Source organism: Polypterus senegalus, chromosome 8 (genome assembly GCF_016835505.1).
Source record: "Polypterus senegalus isolate Bchr_013 chromosome 8, ASM1683550v1, whole genome shotgun sequence".
NCBI classification, from domain to species: domain Eukaryota; kingdom Metazoa; phylum Chordata; class Cladistia; order Polypteriformes; family Polypteridae; genus Polypterus; species Polypterus senegalus.
Genome location: NC_053161.1, coordinates 87,501 through 109,185, shown reverse-complemented (window position 1 = coordinate 109,185; position 21,685 = coordinate 87,501). Strand labels below are relative to the sequence as shown.

The 21,685-nt window shown below is 36.0% G+C and overlaps 1 protein-coding gene across 1 annotated transcript in view; it reads right to left on the bottom strand.

Annotated features, from left to right (window-relative positions):
* The window catches only part of erc1b (ELKS/RAB6-interacting/CAST family member 1b), a 559,966-nt gene that overhangs the window by 505,213 nt on the left and 33,068 nt on the right, over positions 1–21,685 (bottom strand). Inside the window, exons 3-4 of the mRNA XM_039760564.1 lie at positions 14,186–14,260; positions 13,026–13,181 (exon numbers count right to left, since the gene is read on the bottom strand). Coding sequence (XP_039616498.1) covers positions 13,026–13,181; positions 14,186–14,260 — 231 coding nt within the window. The remainder of the gene's footprint in view (positions 1–13,025; positions 13,182–14,185; positions 14,261–21,685) is intronic.

The following is a 21,685-nucleotide window of genomic DNA, read 5'->3' as shown; positions in this document are numbered from 1 at the left end:
TCTTTATAAGTTTGTGAGTTCAAAGTTGGAAATAAATTGGAATAAAATATGTTAAGTATCACTTATACCCCAGTAACACTGAGAACCTGTATAATGCCTAAATACATACTCAGGCCACTGTAAGTCACACAGCATATACAATTACAAATCTTTCCTTGGTGCTACTTAATGATTTCTACTGTAATAAGCCAATAAGAATGTTTTACTTTCTCATTGGCATTATCAGGCCAAAAGTAGCAGATGACATTTCACTACAAAGCCTAAAACATTCCAGAATTTAGAACTGACATATGTTAAACTGTATCAAATGAATTAAATGAAGCAATGCTTTATTTTAAAGCTTACATGCACTGGTTAACATTTGCCAACACCAAATGAAATAATTTATGTATCCAGCCTCAAAAACCAAGATTGTAATAAATGAAACATAACTAAAATAACTGATCAAAAAACTGTGATCAATTTTCACAACCTCACATGAAAAATTAGAAACAAAATTCAGTTAAATATAATTTACTCCATCACAATAAACTGTAAGATATGCACAAAGTCTGTGAATTCTGTTTATGTCACTTTCAATGGAATACAGTGGCCATTTTTGCCTTGAATTGTATTATTACTGATTATAATTATTGTTCGAGTTATGGTACTAATATTTGAAGACAGGGCTCCCTTTTTTGGAAAGTAATCTTTTTTGAACAGATGTAATGCACAATTTGAACTTTAAACCAAGATAAAGTTATACTACTCAACTCTCCAACTGGTCTTTGAGAGTGAGAATATGTGGGCCTAACAGATGGAAACCTGAATGTTCCTGACGTTTGATTATTCTCTTAGTAAAATAGTTGTCAAAGAAAATTCACAATTCAACTTAGGGAAAAAGATAACAAACAGAAATTGTACATAAGCATTATTTGAAAGTCCTCAGATAATATGGGTTATTTAATTATTTATAACATATATTTTGATAGGGAGGTGTAGCAGGATGTTATAGTAGGGCATGCAACAAACATTCTGCATCCATCAAAAAGTAGAATACTGCAATATGAACAAGATACTGTATATTAAGGTAGTACTTAAATTTAAGTGCTCATTTCAGGTGTTGGCAAGCGGAATCCTATGATTTCTTCAGTTAATATCAGTTTCAGTGTGGGCTGAGTGCTCTGGGTCTAAAATATGTCATCAAAAATCTCTCACTCAAAGAATATGTGGTATCTAACACCTTCCTTAGTTACCATCTCTTTGCCACTTCAAGTCTACAAAGTCTACATCACCAATTTGTCTGACTTATAACCTTATTATTATATGTATTCTGGTTATCAATGATAATCATTAGCCAAATTCCTATACAGTTATATAATAAGGAGATTGTTACTATACTTGGTTAATTACTGTCTTGGATGGAGACAGAAACTCTATTACTTTGGTGTTGAAAATCTACATGAACATAATTTTGTTGTCCTCCTGTGTACTGAATTCTGACAACTCTAATGTCCTTTTCTTCTTTGTGGTTGTCACCTCAAGGTTGTACAGTAACTTGGGGTGCTTGTGGGAAGTTATGTGGACCCTAAGCATTGAGGACCCTGCTCATTTGAAGGTTTTCAACGGTCTAGGATTGGTGTTAGGTTGTCATAACAATGAAAGAAATGAGATATACAACATTTTAGTGGGAATGTTTTTAAAGACTGCTACTAATAGTGGATACAGCAAGAGAGAGAGAGAGAACCTGGAATGACAGAAAGAAGGAGACAGCTATTGGTGTCAAAAAGAAAACTATGTTAAACTGCACTCGAGGATGTCTGTTATTCTGAGGTGACCATCTTGTGACAATAATAAAAGCAGGAAAGCATCTACTAAAGAAAAGACTGGGCTTCCATTTAAACCTTATTTTGTTGTTGGGTTGACCCCGTAGTTGACTAGAGCTGGATTTAGTTTTAGGAAAGCGCTGTTGCCAGCTACACAAATCTGCCGACAATCCTCTGGTATGAAGTCAACCGGTTTAGATGATTATCTCATAAAAAAACAACAGAACAGAACATTTACTATTAGATTATCAGACTGCGATTATTCATCTTTCCTTGTTTACTTTTTTTTAGTATTTGTATTAAAGTGTAACCCAGCCACAGTCCCAAGCCCGGATAAATGAGGAGGATTATGTCAGGAAGGGTATCCGGTGTATAATTTTGCCAGATCAATATATGGACAAAAATACAAATTTCCATAGCAGATTAACAACAGCCGCCACCAGTACTGTTAACCAACAGGGTGCTGGTGGAATTGGGCTACTGTTGGCCAAAGAAGGAGAAGAAGGGGTGGGAGAAGTGTCCAGTTGCAGGAGGAGAGAAGGAAGGTAAAGAGAATGGAACTGAGGGCAGGAACTTTGAATGTTGGCAGTATGATAGGTAAGGGGAAAGATTTAGCTATTATGATGGAGAGAAGGAAGGTTGATATATTGTGCATGCAAGAGATTAAATGGAAGGGGAGTAACGCCACATGCATCATGGGTGGATTCAAATCATGGTGTGGATGGAAGGAGAAATGGGGTAGGGGTTATTCTAAAGGAACAGTATATAAAGAGTGTTTTGGAGGTGGAAAATGTATCAGAGCGAGTTATGATTATGAAACTGAAAATCAGAGATGTAATGATGAATGTTGTTAGTGCATTTGTCCCACAAATTGGGTGTGCGATGAATGACAAAGACGACTTCTGGAGTGAGTTAATGAAGTGATGGACAGTGTACCCAAGGAACACTGCACAGCAGAAAAAATTTCAAGAGGCCTATCGCGCATGAGCAAAATGTGTGATTGAGCAATTACAGGTCTGTGATGGCTTTAGATGTCCACAGCTGCACACGCACTACACTAAAAGGAGCAATGTGTTTCTACTTATCGAAGGGAGAAGTGGGTAAGCCATTGAACCCTACTCTTGATGGGGACTTGTTCCTTACAACTGGATGTATGCTTGGAAAGATATCTAGACATCCATTTCAAGAATGAATGCAAAGGCTCTATTCTGTAATCGGAACTGTGTAGGATATGGCATCAAAAATCTAGTCTTCTGTAAGTTAAACAATTACAATTCACATCTCCATAATGGAATCAAAGTGGCAACAACAAAAGCCTGTGTTTGTGTATTTGTTTAGCTGATTTTTTAATGATAAGTACGATTCATGCAATCACAGGATGAAATTCTCCTGCTTCGAGCAAAAAGCATTTCCAGACTTGATTTCCACCATTTTTCTTTTCAAGATGTATTATAGTGCTTAGCCACTGTGAGCCATTTTTGCGTGTAGTTTTTACTCACACTTTCATCATGTACTGTTGTGTCTTCACTCATCAGTATGGTACCAGATTTCACACTGTACTACGAAAACTGTAAAAAGGTTAGTACTGGTACAGTTTTAGCATTTTGACATCTATTTGGTACCAAAGCACTGGTTCTACACTTGGTTTATTTGACACCTGAGGCTAATGCACAGATAGTTGTGATTAAAAAAATAAGAAGAACTGAAGGATGGAAACAGGACAAAAATGCATGTCTTGTATGGTGCCTACACAGAGATGTGATCAGGGCTGTGGAGTCGGTAGATAAATGCTCCGACTCCGACTCCTCAGTTTCTAAATCTTCTGACTCCGACCCCCCTGTATGTATATACTATGCTAATGTATTTTCTATATCCATTGAAGGAAAGGAAGGCAACATACATGTCATTTCACCACAGAACTACTGGCTAGGAAGCCAACACTCTACTATAATGCCAGATTAAAGACAAACACAATTGATTGGCGACCGCAGATTGCGGGTGTCCACATGGACGGGCAGATCCAGCTTGCCGAAAATCTCGACCACCGCCCCCATCCAAAGTAATGTGATGCCTCTGTCTGCTGCAGTGGCTGTCTCCTCTGTCAGCCAGCCGGAAGTTTAGTGCATTGTGTCACTCACTGGCCAGCTGATCAGCAGAACAAGCCTCTGCTGGAGGCAGGTAGGGAGATCTGTGTTCTCGGCTCCTTCGGCCCCTTCACTAGCGCATAGCAAGGGGAGCCGACGGAGCTGAGAACACAACAGATGATTTTTCAGGCGTTTGACGCGTGATGACTCGTTGAACGGCCAAAAAATCGGCAGTGCATCTGTAAATGTATGGGGGGCTTTAGGCTAGGTTCACAGTTCCCTGTAACAGTGGACCACGACACAATGAAAAGCGGTGCCGCACCTTACCTGTGCATTACATCCCATATAGTGACACATGCAGTCAATGAAAAGCATGCTTCATGGTTACTTGACATGTTCGTTTTGTGGTAACATTATGCGCTGCATGCATTGGGTTTTATTCTTACAGCAGAGAAGTAGTTCATTATGACTGTTTGTGAATTGGGACATTTCAACTTACTTTTTTAATTCCCATTTAAATTTAGTCGGAGTCGGTTAACTTTTTGCTGACTCCGACTCCAGGTACCCAAAATTGTCTCCGACTCCGACTCCACAGCCCTGGATGTGATACCTCAATGTGAATCACATACTGATGCCAATGAATATAAAAATGTTATTGTTAGATTTCCATTATCCCTAAAAAAAACTGAGCATTTATATTGTAATCTGTGATTCATCAGCAATAGTGACTGTGTGCCTATAGTACAAGTTAAAAAACATTTTAAAATTTGGCACTTAAGGTCAGCTCTACCTGGTTTTAATTCATGCAAACAAATAATTTAAAATTAAATTTAGCAGTTAATAAGCATATCCGGGAAAAAACAAACATCACCTATGCTGCTTGTGCAATATCATTGATTAGACAGGTCATTAAAAATTGAAAAGTTTGATTGATTGAATTATACTATAACTCATGGTGAATAAAAGTATCAAGAAAAAATATAGAAACACATCAAACACAAAAATGTATGCAGAACTTTTTTTCCTAAGACTTATCTTGTTGAAATTTCTTGGTTTCAATCCCCAAAAGAGGAAGAAAACCAAAAATATTAAGGAAAAATTGCTTTTTTGTACATTCTGCTGGAATAATAATCTCTTTGTTAAGCAGGCAGGACTTCCCATTGCAAGAATTATTGACAAAGGCAAGGGGTAGTAAGAATTAAAGGGATAGAGACAGTAATAGACAACAATGTGCTCCCAGCCCAAACACACCACTCTGCGCACACAGCAAGCCTTACGCCAGAGACCTCAAGCTGGAGACCAGCCACCCGCTTTCGCAGCTCTTCCCCTTGTGCGTCTTTCAGATTAAGCTCTTTCTTCAGCTGTTCTACCTGTCAGAACAGTGTTCACTATTATTGTAACAAAAGAGAACCAAGTTTCACTGTAAAGGTAGTGCTGCAACAACAACTCAAATTAAAATAAAAATTGTTACAGTAAATACATTGGGGAGAATTTAAGAATACCTGAATTGCTTTCTGCAAAATAAAAAAAAAATGACTTAAATAATTTAAAACTACTCACCTTGGTTATGAATAATAAAAAATTGCATTCTTATTAGAAACCTGTATTTTAGTTTTCTTTGACAATTTTTTGAAACAAGTAGAGGATATACAATACGGATGGCTTCACACAATATTCCTAATATCCTCTTTTAAAACAGCAAGTATCATAAGTGTTCTAACAAAGGTGCAGTATGCCGACAAGATTCTCCTTGATTGTATGATTGTAGACTTAACATGGTTAAAGGGCCTTGGGTATTTCAACAGCTACTGTATCTACATATATATCTATCTTTATAGTTACTTTTACTATGAAGAAACTTGTTCATTTGATATAGGTAACCTTCATAAACTAGTCTAAGGAGACTGAATAGATTAAAAACAATCAAATATTCAGTCATGAAATTATTTAAGAAAAACCCATTCAAAACAGAGACCCACTCCAACAGTCAGGACTGCAACTTGGACTCCTTAGGGATAGAAGGAGTGATCATGACTTTAACGGGTGACAAAGTAGAATCTGTATTTATAACACAGATTTCTCTCATACCAACAAATATAACCCCCTTCCAATTGAAATCGCTATAGTATCCTATTTTTCAGCCACACATCTCTAATGAAAAGGCCCCTCTCATGAGCTCTGGATATCTCTGCTAGTGTAACACTTACTGAAATAACAGCTAACTAAACTCATTCCAAACACCTCGACTCAATTCAATCATGTAATATCTTGAATTTTTGAGATAAATTTCAAATATTTCAGTAGCCTCCACAGTAACACTGAAAATTCTCAGTTATGATTTGTAATACATGAGTGTATAAGATAAATTTAGCTCTGGTTGAGTCCTTGACAGACAAACCCTTATCTTTGCTATATGGCTATGAAAAGTTTCAAATTTAAATTACTGTTAATATCTACAAATTTTCATCTAAGATTTTTTGCATTACATACTGTACATGTACGGAGCATTGATGTTCTTTGTTAATGTGAGAATACTATTACTACTATTGAATACTCTTTAACATGTTTTTTCACTTCAAATACATTATTAAATATTCATACACAAGCAAAATGCGAACACTATTGACTTCTTTAATACTGGCAAAAAGTTATATGTTATTTAACGGTAGAAGGAAAAAAAAATCTGACTTAATTTTTTTATTTTAATTTTAAGAATACTACCTGCTAGCTATATGGCAGCTCAAACAAAGAAACTATAGCTAATCACAAATGAGCCAAACTAAATGTCCAAAGAAGTCTGTCAAAACTGGAGTGAAATGCAAAAAGTGATTCATGTGGTTTCCTGCTTCTCTGCTTTTTCTGTTTTAATTATTTTGCGAATTTTTTTTTTTATAAATAAAAGGACTGAAAATAAGTCCTGCCTAAAGGAGAGACTGAAAATATCCCCTCCAGCATGTGCCTATGAAAATGCTACCAAGAAAATGGCATAAAGTTCTTCTGTGGGGTCTTCAACAATTTTAAGAGGCTGATACTGTCCTAGGTGCTTCATTCAACTGTTTGTTTAGAAAATATGGGTATAAAAGTCTAATATACAGTATATTTCTTTAGCACCAGTTTTTTTTCTTAATATCTCTACAGCAGTTACTGGGGAGGGATACACTGGTTGTAGTAAACCTGTAGTTCTAAAATAACACACTTTAAACTAAACTATGCACACAGAAAATAAGATTAGTACTCTGCCAAAGGTGCATTTTGTCGCTTCAACTGTTCATAATCTTCATGGGCTAGATAAGAGTGCATGGCTAAAGCTTGGAAATTATTTTGTTCATTTGCTTATGATACGGTTTTTTATTGACCTCACTTGACTAATAAACTGCATACACCCAAACAATAAACAGAAGAGTGCTGGACTATAAGAGTAGGATTCAGCAACTCTAAATATTAGATCATGGACTTCCACCAAAAAATACAAAGCCTAGTTTGGCAAGTAAGTAGTAACAGAAGACCCAAAAAAACCTGTGCTCTGTCCCTTCATGTATTCCTATACAGTGGAACCTCGGTTCACAAACGTCTCGGTACACATACAAATCGGTTTACGACCAAAAAGTTCGCCAAACTTTTGCCTCGGTTCACGACCACACACTCGGTATACGAACAAGCCAGTTTCCCTTTCGGTTTGTACATGTTCAGTCTCTCCCTGTGCAGCAAGCGAGCAAGCTAGCAAGAGAGAGAGAGTGCGACACACACACAGGCGCGCGAGAGAGAGGCACACACACAGGCGCGCGAGAGAGATGCACAAACGAAAGAGAGAGCGAGCGAGCGAGAAAAGGAGGGCTGGATGCATAAGGTAGAAAAGGCTTGTTTTTGTTTTCAGTTCTGTTTACAGTGATCGGTTCATAGCGTGCATTGTGGCAATGTTACTTTTCTTGGTGGTTTATTAAATTACGGATTTTACAAATGTTCATTTTTTCCCTGCGCTTAAAACTCATTAAAAAAAAAAGTGTTTTTAGCGAGCGGTTCCTAGCACTATAGCATGAACTATTGCAGTGTTAGTTTTCTCTGTTGTTCAAGGTTTTCTCAGTGTTATTCAATGTTTTTACATTTAGTTTACTATTACGCTGTGCATTCTATGGTATAATTAACTATATTTGTGCTTAAAAACTAAAAAAATATATATTTACATACAGTTTGTACGGTCTGGAACGGATTAATTGTATTTACATACAATCCTATGGGGGAAATTGCTTCGGTTCATGACCAAATCGATTTACGACCAGAATTTTGGAACGAATTATGGTCGTGAACCGAGGTTCCACTGTATTTGTATAGCAAGGTGATGTGGTGGTATGCACTGCAGCCACATGGCTTTAGGAGAGTGGACTTGAATTTGTGACCACCACTGTATAAGAAGAGTTTACATTTTCTCACAATGTCTGAATGGGTTTTTCTACTGATCCTCTATTTTCCGCGCACATCCAGAAGTATGCAGAGGTTAACTGGCAACTCCAAACTGGTCAAGTATGAGCAAGTGTCAAAAATTAAAAGACAGTGGGTCTTATTCACAAAACGTGAGCAGAACAAACTTGTTCGTAAAGTGTTCATAGAGGGGAAAATCCAGTATTTATCAATGTTTTAGTAAGGATTGCCTGTTCCTATAAATGAACAAATCTTATACATTCTCAGGACCAAGGGTAATACATGTGTAAATAATAAAAATCATGATATATGAATGCCATTTACATAAAACAAATTTTAAATGAATAAAATACTGTACAAATATGATAATTATAAATTACTAGATATCACATCCTTCAACGTATTGCTGGGCAGTATACCGGTTCATACCAAAAAATGTTTTCTTATACTGCAATACCGGTTTAAATAGCCCAAACAACATTTGGAACGTGGCGCAGTGGGAAACTGTTTAAGGGGGGACCTTTTTCACTGCTGCACTGCTAAACATGCATGCAATGGAGTACATGCGTTAGTGGACGTATTGAACGGTGAAAATGGACAGCGAACATTCCAAAACTGAAGCTGTACCAGATGATAAAGTTGAACATGATGACCCAGAAGAACTTTTGCCAAAAAAAGGAGCTGTGTCTGTTGTCTGGAGATACACTGGTTTTAAAAGGTCGGATGTGGACCATTATGTTCAAATGTGTGAATACTGTTTCTATACTACTGGATAATACTGCAATTCACGTTGTGCTTGTTTTATGTTTTTTCAATACTGTATAATGTACCTGGGTACTGTGTAATAGTGTGATGACATGTTGAATTTATTCTCGACATTTGCACTTTAATTTCGACGCCTATGACGAGAATAAAGTCGACATGTTGACTTTATTCTTGCCGTTTATGTCAAGATTGAATTCAACATATTGACTTTATTCTTGTAATTTGTCATTAAAGTAGATTGTAAACTAAACTTCATCTTAAAATGAATACTTAATTTACTAGATTTTCTCAAACCCCATCATAAGTTATGTAGCACATTAAATGCTTTGTGTTAAGTGTTCCCCGAGCCACGTTAATCGCTACGTGCTTCTTAAACTGATTTCCTCTTGCACTACGAGGAGGCGCTGGCAGCAATCACCACACAGAATACATTGATTTCATGATATTCCTGCTCCCTGAACATTTAAAATGCTAAGATAAATACTTGGTACTTTCATTTTCAATGTTGTTGCTCGATGGCACGCCAGTATGCATTACAGTTTCATTCTGCAGCACAGATCCGTTCGCACATGTCTGGAACAAGGAGCTGTGCAGGATGGCTGGCTTCTCGGCAAGAGTAAAAGTTTCTCCTATAGATGAAATTGTATTTATTTGAGAGGTATAAACAGGCTAACTGTTTATATCTATAGCAGACAGGGGTTACCCATTGAAGACATGGCTTATGACAGCTCTAAACAACCTACAGATGCCACAGGAATGCACTTATAATAATGCACATGCAACAGCACTTTTATCAAGCACAATTGTATTAACTTCTGTTAAAAGTACCTTGACTTCTGCTTTGTCTAAGTTTTGTTTCTTTTCTTTCTTTTTCACATTTTGGCAGATAGTGCACATGTGCAGCAGCATATCCTTATATGGTAAAATTTGTGGCGTTGATGAATGTGGGTTAAGATAATAAACTAGAAAATGTGCACGCTCCTGACAATTTATGAACCTAGGTTGGGTATTAAGAAGAAAAAAAAAAATTGATATTTTACTCATTGTGTATGAATGTTGCATAGGATTTTAGTAAAATAGCTTTTTACGAGCAAATGTATTTGTGGATTTACAAATGAGACCCAGTGTGTCCAGTGAATAACTACTATTACACTAACAAAAATAAAGTCTTCTTTAATAATTATGATGTTATGCTAGTGTCATTTACACAGACAGATAGCACAGCACCACATTTCATCACATTTTGGTAAAATATTTCAAAAGCTCAACACAAATAGTGCAGTATTATGCTGCATATTTTATTATGTCAGCAACTTAATTAACTGCACTCATAAGCCATAACAGCTATTTTTTAAAACTTTCTTCTGACAACTGCATAAAGTGTCTAATATGAGGAATCCCATTCACCTTGGAAGAGGAAATTAAAATTTCAGGAAGAAGTGCATAATGATTGGTTAGTTAACTCAATAACATAGAACAGTTAATGTAAATAAAGCCCTTGGAACTGAAATTAAATCCTTTGTAATGGCACAGACAGGTGCTACATAAAATAAACACTAATTGATTAGAAGAATAGTTTTCTTAGACCTTTAAAGCACAGGTGAAATACATGTTTTTATGTTGCAGTTTTGAAAAAAAGAAACACAATGGAAGTATGAAGAGGAGAAACTAAGCCTATATGCCTATACAGTATGTTAAAGGATAAAAATTACATTAATTTCAACTTGTGAGATGGCACCATCTAGAGGCATAAAAAGGTGTCTACACTCAAAGCATCATCAAAGAGCACATATGTATGTAGAAAAATGCATTAGTTCAGGCTAGAGAGCATGGCTGCTCAGAATGATCTCAAAAATACTTAAAAATGAGGCATAAGAGTAGTGACTGAATTATGAATTTTAAACATATTTCAATATGACCTACAAAATGTAGCATTTTTGTAAACAAACATCAATAATGTAGTTTGTTTAGCAGTCTTAAAATATAAACAATTTCTTAAAGATAAAATGCTTAAAACTGTGATTTTATATAGTCTTTAGTTGCCATATTAGTATTACTAACACCTCTTAATTAGGTACTAGTTGCATTACAAGGTACCTACCGTCACAGCTACTTTAACAAAATTTAAAAACAAGAGATTAATCAACATGCAATGAACATTCTAACTCCATAGAAACATACACTGATCAAACAATAATCTATATAGATTTTAGTAATTTTTGCAAATGTATTAATAATAAAAAAAAACTGGCATATAACATTAACAAAATATCAGACCTTTTACTCTATGTTTAGTTAAACCACCTTTGGTAGCAGTTACAGCTTGGAGTCTCCTTGGGTATGATGCAACAAGCTTCATACACATGGATTTGGTATTTTCTGAAGATCCTCTCAAGTTTTGTTAGGTTAAGATAGAGACCATAAGTTAACAGCTATTGTCAAGTCTCCCCAGAGATATTTGATTGGGTTTAAGTCCGAGCTCTGGCCGGACCACTTAAGAACATGAACACAGCTTACCCTAAGCAAATACTATGTTCTCTTTGCTTTGTGATTAGGGTCATTGCCCTGTTGGATGGTGAAACTTTGGCCCTGTCTGATATCCAGAGCACTCTGAAGCACATTTTCATTAAGGATTTCTATGCACTTAGCTCTGTTCAACTTTCCCTTGGCCCTAACTAGTCTCCCAGACTCTACCCCTGAATAATAAGTTAATACTGTATATGATTCTGCAACCACAATGCTTCACGTTGGAATTGTATTGTACAGTATGAGCATTATGAACAGTGCCTCAGAACCCCAAGCAAGCTTTGTGTGTTGTATGGTCATTCAGCAAAAAAGCCTAGATTAATAAAGTGGACAGTTGAAGTGGTGGTTGTCCTTCTAGAAGTTTTGCTCATCTTCACACAGGTTCTCCAGAGCTCAGCCAGAGTGACAATTGAGTTCTTGGTCACCTATCTTACCATGGCCGGTATCCTACAACTTTTTAGTTTATCTGGGTGACCAGCTCTAGGAACAGACACAGTTGTTCCAGACTTGTTCCATTTAAGAATTATTGAGGCAGCTGTGTTCTTAGGAACCATCAATGCTGAACAAACATTTCTGTAACACTGCCCAGACATATGCCTCAACACAATCCCACCTCTAATCTCTGCAATCAATTTCTATGAGGTCATGACTATGTTTTTACTCTGTTACACAACATCAAGAGTGGAACATTATATAGACAGGTGTGTGCATTAACTAATCATGTGCAATTAATTGAATTGTCCAAAGGTGGATTCCAAACAAGGTGTAGAAACATCTCAGTGATGAGTAACAGAATGGGATGGACCTGAGAAACATTTCAAATGCCATAGCAAAGGGTTTCAAAACTTATGTCAATGTAATACTTCAGTTTTATCTTTTTAATGAATTTTCAAAAATTCTGCTTTCGCTTTGCCTTTCTGGGGTATTAAATGTTGTTTGATAAAGGAAAAAATTAATTTATATATTAACATAAAGCTACAACATAACAAAATGTAATAAAAGTGGAAGGGTTTCAAATACTAGACTTTTGTCACTGTCCTGCTCCACTGACAGACTGAGGAGATCGTTCCTCCCCCACACTATGCGACTCTTCAATTCCACCCAGGGGAGTAAATGCTAACATTAATTTTATTTTAATTTTTTCATTTTTATTACTATTTAATTTAATATTGTTTCTTTGTATCAGTATACTGCTGCTGGATTATGTGAATTTCCCCTTGGGATTAATAAAGTATCTATCTATCTATTTACTGTCTAAAGGCACTGTACATTCTTTATTCACAAAATCAAAATTATATTGACCAAAATTCTGTTTATCAAACTATACACTACAAATTTGTATCTTAACTTCTCCCCATGTATTTTTCTAATTTTACTAAACAAAGATAAATATCAAGTATATTTGGACCTTTTAATACCATTAAAATACCTTATTTTTCATGAACTTGGAATGGCTACGGTAAACCTCCATTTGTTTAATTTCTTCTTCCCTTTCCTCTGTACTCAAGGCACCATTTGATTTTAATATCTGTACTTCTTCTTCCAGATCCCGCAATCCGCGTTCCAGAGAATTGATCTTTGTGTCCTGTTAGGGAAACATTCCATAAGAGAAGTTAAACAAGAAAAAGAAGTTATGTAACCATGTTTCAAGTTCTTTATGCATAAAGTTCATGTTTCACATTGATAGTCTTATACTGGGTGTGAGAACTAGAATGTCTAATCAACCAAGCCCTCTTCATGTTATATAATCTTCCATGGTGAATGTCCAGAAAATGTTAAATCTGCTACTAATTAACTTTATTAATAGATAGCATATTATTGGTACATGCGTAATAACACACAAAGACAGTTTAGGCTTCTTTAATTCCAAATGTAAGAATCTTTTAGCAGAATCTTAGTGTTACAAATGCAAAATAGTAAAAAGCAACAAAAGTCATTAAACCATCTTGTATTTTCTCATTTTTTAATACAGCAGCAAGAACAATTAATGATAAAAAGTATTCATCTAATTCTATTCTATCAAACAAACATTTGATACAATATCAAAATGATACGTATGCAAAAGTACACCTTCCATAAAACACTTGGCTACTTAATGCAAGCGTATACCACTTAGAGTGCTCAAAAAGTAAAAGAGCAACCATAAACACTACAGGCTATGTCTGCTTCTAAGAGAAATTAACAGCATATTTTCATAATAAATAAATTATTCTACTTCAAACTCGAGCTCACAGGGCTGAAACACAGTGCATGTGTGTGCTCATTCATATTCTTGTTCTTGAACTTCTTGATTAAAAGCATTAGCATGTAACATTAGATGCTTTTCCGCATCAAAAACAAAGTAAAAATAAAATGGTTAAATTAATTAATCTCAGGAATATAATGTTCCCAGACAAGCATAGCAATGACGTGAGTCTTTTAAAGAAAATTTACTAGAAATGGCAATAAACAGTATACTTTACAGAAAAAAAAGAAAAAAACACATCAAGGATAAACATCACTCTAAACATGGGAATGATACACTGTATGTGCAAGGGATATAAAGGAGAAGGATAAACAGAAATCAAAGATGAAAAATGCTTTTCTCACCTTCATTTCAATAACAGTTTGCAGAGCCTTAGTCTTGGCAGATTCTGGGGCACCTTCGTATCGGCGATGGAGTTCCTGGATAGATCGACAATAAAATATCAAAAGTTTTACTCAAACTAAAAACAGTATATAACTTGCAACATTACTAAAATTATTTTTGATTATAAAGGTTTAGAATAAAACCTAGGCAAAAATTTTGTGATCATTTTAGAAAAGTGATAAAAACAATGATCAGGTACCATTTTGTTAATAACGTACAGATACATATAAGTGTAAGTAAATGTATGTTTTATGAGGTACATAACTATTAACTTGCTATTTTTTCAAAAAAAAAAAACAAACTTTTAAAAACAAGTAAAACACAAGTGAAATATATACTGTATCATGTGCTAATAGGTGTCAAATATTGTGAAAATTTCCATGTTAATCTTGGGTGTAAATATCTTGCAATGCTTCAGTTTGCTTACTTTTCTTCTTATTTACTTATTTTTTTAAAGGATGGAAGCCAACAAAGCATCAGAAAAACACTGTAGCCAAATGGGATGAATATAAGATCAGAATTCAGCAAAGACCTGTTGATTGTTCAGTCAGTTTCAATTATGAGCTTATGAATTCTTAATTCAGCAAAAACAAGCCTTCAAACACTCCTGTCAGCTAGTAAGCAGCTCTATTTTGTCTTATTACAATCATATACAGTACTTCGGCACACTACAATGCCTGCAAAATGTCTATTTCTTATTAAGCTATTTCTTCATTATAACACTGTGAAAACCAAAGTAGACCATAACAACTACTAAAATATGGAGAGAGATTTTAGTATAGAACCTATACAACAGTATTATAGTTTACAGCGTGCCATCCATTGAAATGCATATCAACCAATAAAATGGATTGCTGTTACATTGCCTTAAAAGAAGCACTGGAAACCTTAGGATGCTGCCAAGATTCCTAAACTTCAAAAATAATAACAACAACAAATACAACACTTGGCTTCAGTGTATCAATAATATCACAAAGATAAATAATGTTATACTCTACAATATCAACTTTTCATCCCATCTCTGCACATAAATGTATATATTGTCAGTAGACCAGCCTATTTTGTGCTTTAATAGCATCAGACATAACATATCAAATTTGGAAGTGGTTCTTCACAACCAAGGTGTTTACTCTTAGGCTCCCAGGATAAACAGTTTACAGAATAGTTTTCCTCATACGTTTATACAAAAGCAGCGAGAGAGAGAGAGGATTTCAGTATCCAGGTTTTATTCATCATGAGAGTCTAGAAGACTAAATATTACTGGAACTCACCCCCTTTGTTTGCAATCATAACTTTTATTACAGTTAAACTTTCCAGAGGATTCAGGTATGTGTAAAGAAGGGGCTGCCCAACTAAGTAGGTGATTTTGCATAGTTTGTCTTATTAGAAGCATTTGGCTGTCTACCTAGGATCCATAGCCTTGTAGTGCATTTCCCAGGCCTTTTAAAATAAACTAATCACACTAACACACACACACACAGTCACACCAGGGAAAGGATTTGGGAATGACACTGTGATTTAACAGTCTTCCCCTAACAGGAGGAATGCAACCCCGAAGAATACCAGTGATAATGCCTCTGACTCTCCCGCACCACTCTTGCCATCATAAAACCAACTAGAAATAGGAAGAGGTCAGCAGCGAAGGGTGCAGAGTTTACATATATATTTATTTTTATGAATACCAATAAGACTCTTAAAGCATTAAACATTCTAGTTCCAGATTATGTCAAGTCATCAGGCTGTCCAGCCCCAATATGGGCACCCTGCAATGGATAATGATGCATATTGTAAAAGAATATATGCAACATCAACAAACTTTAGACAGGTATCTTGTAAGCTTTGAATAGCGTGAAACTCTGGAAAGCAAGATTGATCTTTGATCTACATTTAAATCTTTCTAAACCAGCTTGAGCAAGCCTTAATGTTGTCAGTTTTAACAGACCAAGTTACTTGCTGTCCTTCACAAGACACACTCTTGGCTTGTAAACAATCTAACATTTAACAGATGTAAGACATATTTTGTAATTAAGGATATACTGTCATAGAGATGTTTTGCCTGCGGGGTATGTGGGCAGGACCTCTTGTGGGGTTGCCTTGGCTGAACTTTAATGACCACTTGTAACATTCTCAAAATTAGATTTGTCCATTGTGGTAATGCACACTCACAGGCATTACAGAACTTTGTTTTTGAATCTCTCCTGTGGCTTAGGCACTCGCAGCAAACTACTAACCAGCATGCATCCCTGTCCACTTCAATCCTCACAATTATAAGCTAATACAACAGACCTAACTGAAAAGCTCTGAAAAGAAAATAGGAGCTCTGCTTGTTTGATATGGTCGGGATACAATCGGATAAGGTGTCAAACAAGTCATTTTTATGTGATTGTATATTTAACTCCAAACACAAATGAAGAATGCCCTTGTTGTCCATTTATAATATTAGGCCACAAATCTCTGTAACATATTATCTTTTCGCCATAAAGTGACACAGGGCATTTTAAAATTGATATTCATTAACTGAATCACCAGAAGAAAGTTTGATTTCTCACTGTTACAATCATCAATTAGTTAATTTAATTCACTGCAATACAAAAAATATACAAAAAAAGGTGAAGATGACTCAATATCAGTCCCTGAACCTGATTTATTATTTACATATGTGATGCTTATCATTTGTAAGTACTTGCTTTTACTTGGTGAGGGTGTCTTCGTTGGAGGTAGTGAGGCAAGAAGTGGACTTTTCAGCTTCAACACACTAGGGCTCATTGCTGTTTTAATCTGACAATGATTATATGAAAGTTAAACCACAATTGCTTGAACAGCAGCTGTAGTCATCGGTCACTTTGTTGGAACTTATTAATAACTTTGATGGTTCATTCTTATGCTTCAGAATCTCAGTTCAGTGAACTCATGTTATGCATATCCAGATAAAAGTGCATCTAATGTATTTGTCCTCAGCCAACTTTTCACTTTTCTCATTATGCTAAGTGACTTTTCCACTCTGCAAACTGTTACATGTACGATTATAGGAATAAGAAAGGCTTCTAAAATAACAATGAAAAGAAAGCTCAGTGTACTTTAGCAGGTCAATACTCTGACATTTACCTATCAAAATGTGATCAAAAACAAGTCTTTCATAGACAAGGAAGCTGCTGCCCCTTTAAGTCCCTTCCACGTATAATATGAAAAAAATTGGTAGGTTAACTCTTTCATCAAATGCAGGCAGATTCTTCTCTTTCATACTAGCAGCTTCCGATCAACTGTCCTAAAATTTCAAGTGCATTTACTCTTCCTGGTCAATTATTTGTGAATAAAACTGCCCACGCGAAAGGGACAATACAGCCAGAAATGTTAGCCTGTTCACTTATCTAACTAAATCACCAAGCTCTTCCAGCATTTAAAATATATCACAAGCTTTCTAACATCGCATTCATGCATGCTGATTGTATAAGAAAAACGACTCAAAGCTTCTAAAAACGGACATCAGTGTTTCTCTTATTGTTACTATACAATTAAAATAAATTGTTTGGAAAACAAGCTTAGATCCCTTTAATTTAGGAAGCTGTTCCACTAATTTGGCTACATCATCTTGGATGAACTTAGGCAAAGTACTCCATGATATGCCACTGCAGCGTGAAGCCATAACCTCTAGTAAAGACACAACATTATGAAATACTGGTTTTGCCTTCCAACTCCACTGTGAAATACTGTAGGTGAATTGGAAACTGAACTGAAAAGTTGATAGGGACTTGCATAATCCTCCACTCCCCTTGTCATTCAACATTAACCTGTTGCTGAAAATATGTATTATTCTCAGACACTGAAAATCTATATTTCAAAATTTTCAAATCTATTAGTGATTTTTGAGAAAACTGCCTACGACAATCTTAAACGCCTACTGAATATTATAGTCCAAAAAGTATATAAATATCTAAAACATTAATTACATACTTGTTTAATACTTGAAAAGACTCAATATTGTGTATGTTTATTTGTAGTACAAAAGTTAAAAAAAATGATGCTATCCAGGTTTAGATACCAATTACATTTCCTTCTATCCTGGAATGTGCACTTAATGTAATATAAAACAATGAAAACAAAAAATTAATGGATATAACCTTTACCAAATAAAATATGGCAATGTTTAGTTATTTAATGACTGAAAACTGGACTGGTGAGAAATTCAAACATTTTTATCGGTCATTGAAGTTTTAACATTTTTTGGATGCAAATTCATAATATGGGGTTTTCAATGAGGATAACAAACTTTAAATGCAACTTATTAAGAATTAAAAATTCATTTTCAGATTACAAATTGGTGTACAATTAAGTAGCAGAAGCCCACAATGAAAAGTAAAGGTTGAAAATGCAATACAATTAATAGCTTTGGCAAAGCAGCACCAGTCCAAATCTTTCAACGCAAAATCAGCAACAATCAAAAAAAATATATGTATGTTAGTTTTCCAAGCATAGTGTGTGTGTGTGTGCTCTCCTTGCTGCCCCCTTATGGGCCACTGTATGATGATCTAAAGAGCATTTTAAAATAAAACACAAGCTCATGTTATTCTATTTGCTTTGAAGCAAAAGTAACTAACTTGCTAGAACATTTCTCCTGCATAATATTAAGCAACATGACAATGCATCTACCCAAAAACTATAATAAATTATAAAATAATAATATTTCTAGGCTGTTTTACATCACTATGCTGAAGCACCAAAAACATATCTTGGTAATTTGGTAGTCATTTATAAATCAAACCACTAGGCGTCACTCCTTTCCTTATCAATTGGCTTTTCTATAATTCATGGTCTCTCATGAAAACAAAAAAAAAACTCTGCATGGCTTCCTTCAGCTACATTCCTGGTTTTCAAATAACCTGGAAAAAGCAGGCTTTACAATAGTAAGTTCCCCTGACAGAAAATTATTTTAATACATTATGACATATACTACAGGAAATGTGTATCATGTTTAACACTGTAAAAACCATATACAGTATATGCTTAAAAAAAAAATCAATTTTATTAACTGCATTATTTAAACTATATATATATATATATATATATATATATATATATATATATATATATATATATATATATATACACACACGTGGACAAAATTGTTGGTACCCTTCAGTCAATGAAAGAAAAACTTAAAATAACAGAAATAACTTTAATCTGACAAAAGTAATAATAAATAAAAATTCTATGAAATTTAACCAATGAAAGTCAGACATTGATTTTCAACCATGCTTCAACAAAATTATTTAAAAAATAAACTCATGAAACAGGCCTGGACAAAAATGATGGTACCCTAACTTAATATTTTGTTGCACAACCTTTTGAGGCAATCACTGCAATCAAACGATTCCTGTAACTGTCAATGAGACTTCTGCACTTCTCAGCAGGTATTTTGGCCCACTCCTCATGAGCAAACTGCTCCAGTTGTCTCAGGTTTGAAGGGTGCCTTTTCCAGACGGCATGTTTCAGCTCTTTCCAAAGATGCTCAATAGGATTGAGGTCAGGGCTCATAGAAGGCCACTTTAGAATAGTCCAATGTTTTCCTCTTAGCCATTCTTGGGTGTTTTAGCTGTGTGTTTTGGGTCATTGTCCTGTTGCAAGACCCATGACCTGCGACTGAGACCAAGCTTTCTGACACTGGCCAGCACATTTCTCTCTAGAATCCCTTGATAGTCTTGAGATTTCATTGTACCCTGCACAGATTCAAGACACCCTGTGCCAGATGCAGCAAAGCAGCCCCAGAACATAACAGAGACTCCTCCATGTTTGACAGAAGGGACAGTGTTCTTTTCTTGATATGCTTCATTTTTCCGTCTGTGAACATAGAGCTGATGTGCCTTGGCAAAAAGTTCAATTTTTGTCTCATCTGTCCATAGGACATTCTCCCAGAATCTTTGTGGCTTGTCCACATGTAGTTTGGCAAATTTCAGTCTGGCTTTTTTATGATTTGTTTTCAACAATGGTGTCCTCCTTGGTCGTCTCCCATGAAGTCCACTTTGGCTCAAACAACGACGGATGGTGTGATCTGACACTGATGTTCCTTGAGCTCGGAAGTTCACCTTGGATCTCTTTAGAAGTTTTTCTGGGCTCTTTTGTTACCATTCGTATTATCCGTCTCTTTGATTTGTCATCAATTTTCCTCCTGCAGTCACGTCCAGGGAGGTTGGCTACAGTCCCATGGATCTTAAATTTCTGAATAATATGTGCAACTGTAGTCACAGGAACATCAAGCTGCTTCGAGATGGTCTTATAGCCTTTACCTTTGACATGCTTGTCTATAATTTTCTTTCTAATCTCCTGAGACAACTCTTTCCTTCGCTTCCTCTGGTCCATGTTGAGTGTGGTACACACCATGTCACCAAACAATACAGTGACTACCTGGAGCCCTATATATAGGTCCACTGACTGATTACAAGATTGTAGACACCTGTGATGCTAATTAGTGGACACATCTTGGATTAACATGTCCCTTTGGTCACATTATTTTCAGTCTTTTTTTTAGGGGTACCATCATTTTTGTCCAGGCCTGTTTCATGAGTTTATTTTTGTAAATAATTCTGTTGAAGCATGGTTGAAAATCAATGTCTGACTTTCACTGGTTAAATTTCATAGAATTTTTATTTATTACTTTTGTCAGATTAAAGTTATTTCTGTGACCATTTTGAGTTTTTCTTTCATTGACTAAGGGTACCAACAATTTTGTCCACGTGTATATATATATATTGTGGAGCCGACCCGGACACATACAGGCGGACAAGTTGTTGAACACCACCACACGTTTATTTTACAACTATTTACAACAATTATATAGAAAGTCAAGTGCACAAACCCTAAACACACACAGACCTGGCCACAAAATGCCTTTCTTCGGGCCGCCTCCACACTCTCTTCTGCCTCGTCCTGCTTCCACCCAACTCCCGGATGAGCTCCAGGTGGTTTCCGATCCTCCCCTGTTGGCCACGCCCCAGCGTGGCGGAAGTGCCGGCTGTTATCTCCCGGCAGCTCACCGGGTGTCCTCCTTAATCTTCCCCCCAGCACTTCCTGATGTGGCGGAAGTGCTGAGGTAACAGTTCCCCAAGGCATTGGGGCGCCTCCTGGCGGTTACCATGGGCGCCAACAGGGTGGGGCATCCATGCCCTCAACCCGTGGCCCCCAAAGCAACCAGGATGGCGGCCCCCACGTGAACCAGGATGGGTGCAGACCCACATCCGGTCCCTCACGGCGTCCCAGCCGGGTCATTGCCCCTGGCATCCCAGACAATATATATATACACACACACACACACACACACACATACATACAGTGGTGTGAAAAACTATTCGCCCCCTTCCTGATTTCTTATTCTTTTGCATGTTTGTCACACAAAATGTTTCTGATCATCAAACACATTTAACCATTAGTCAAATATAACACAAGTAAACACAAAATGCAGTTTTTAA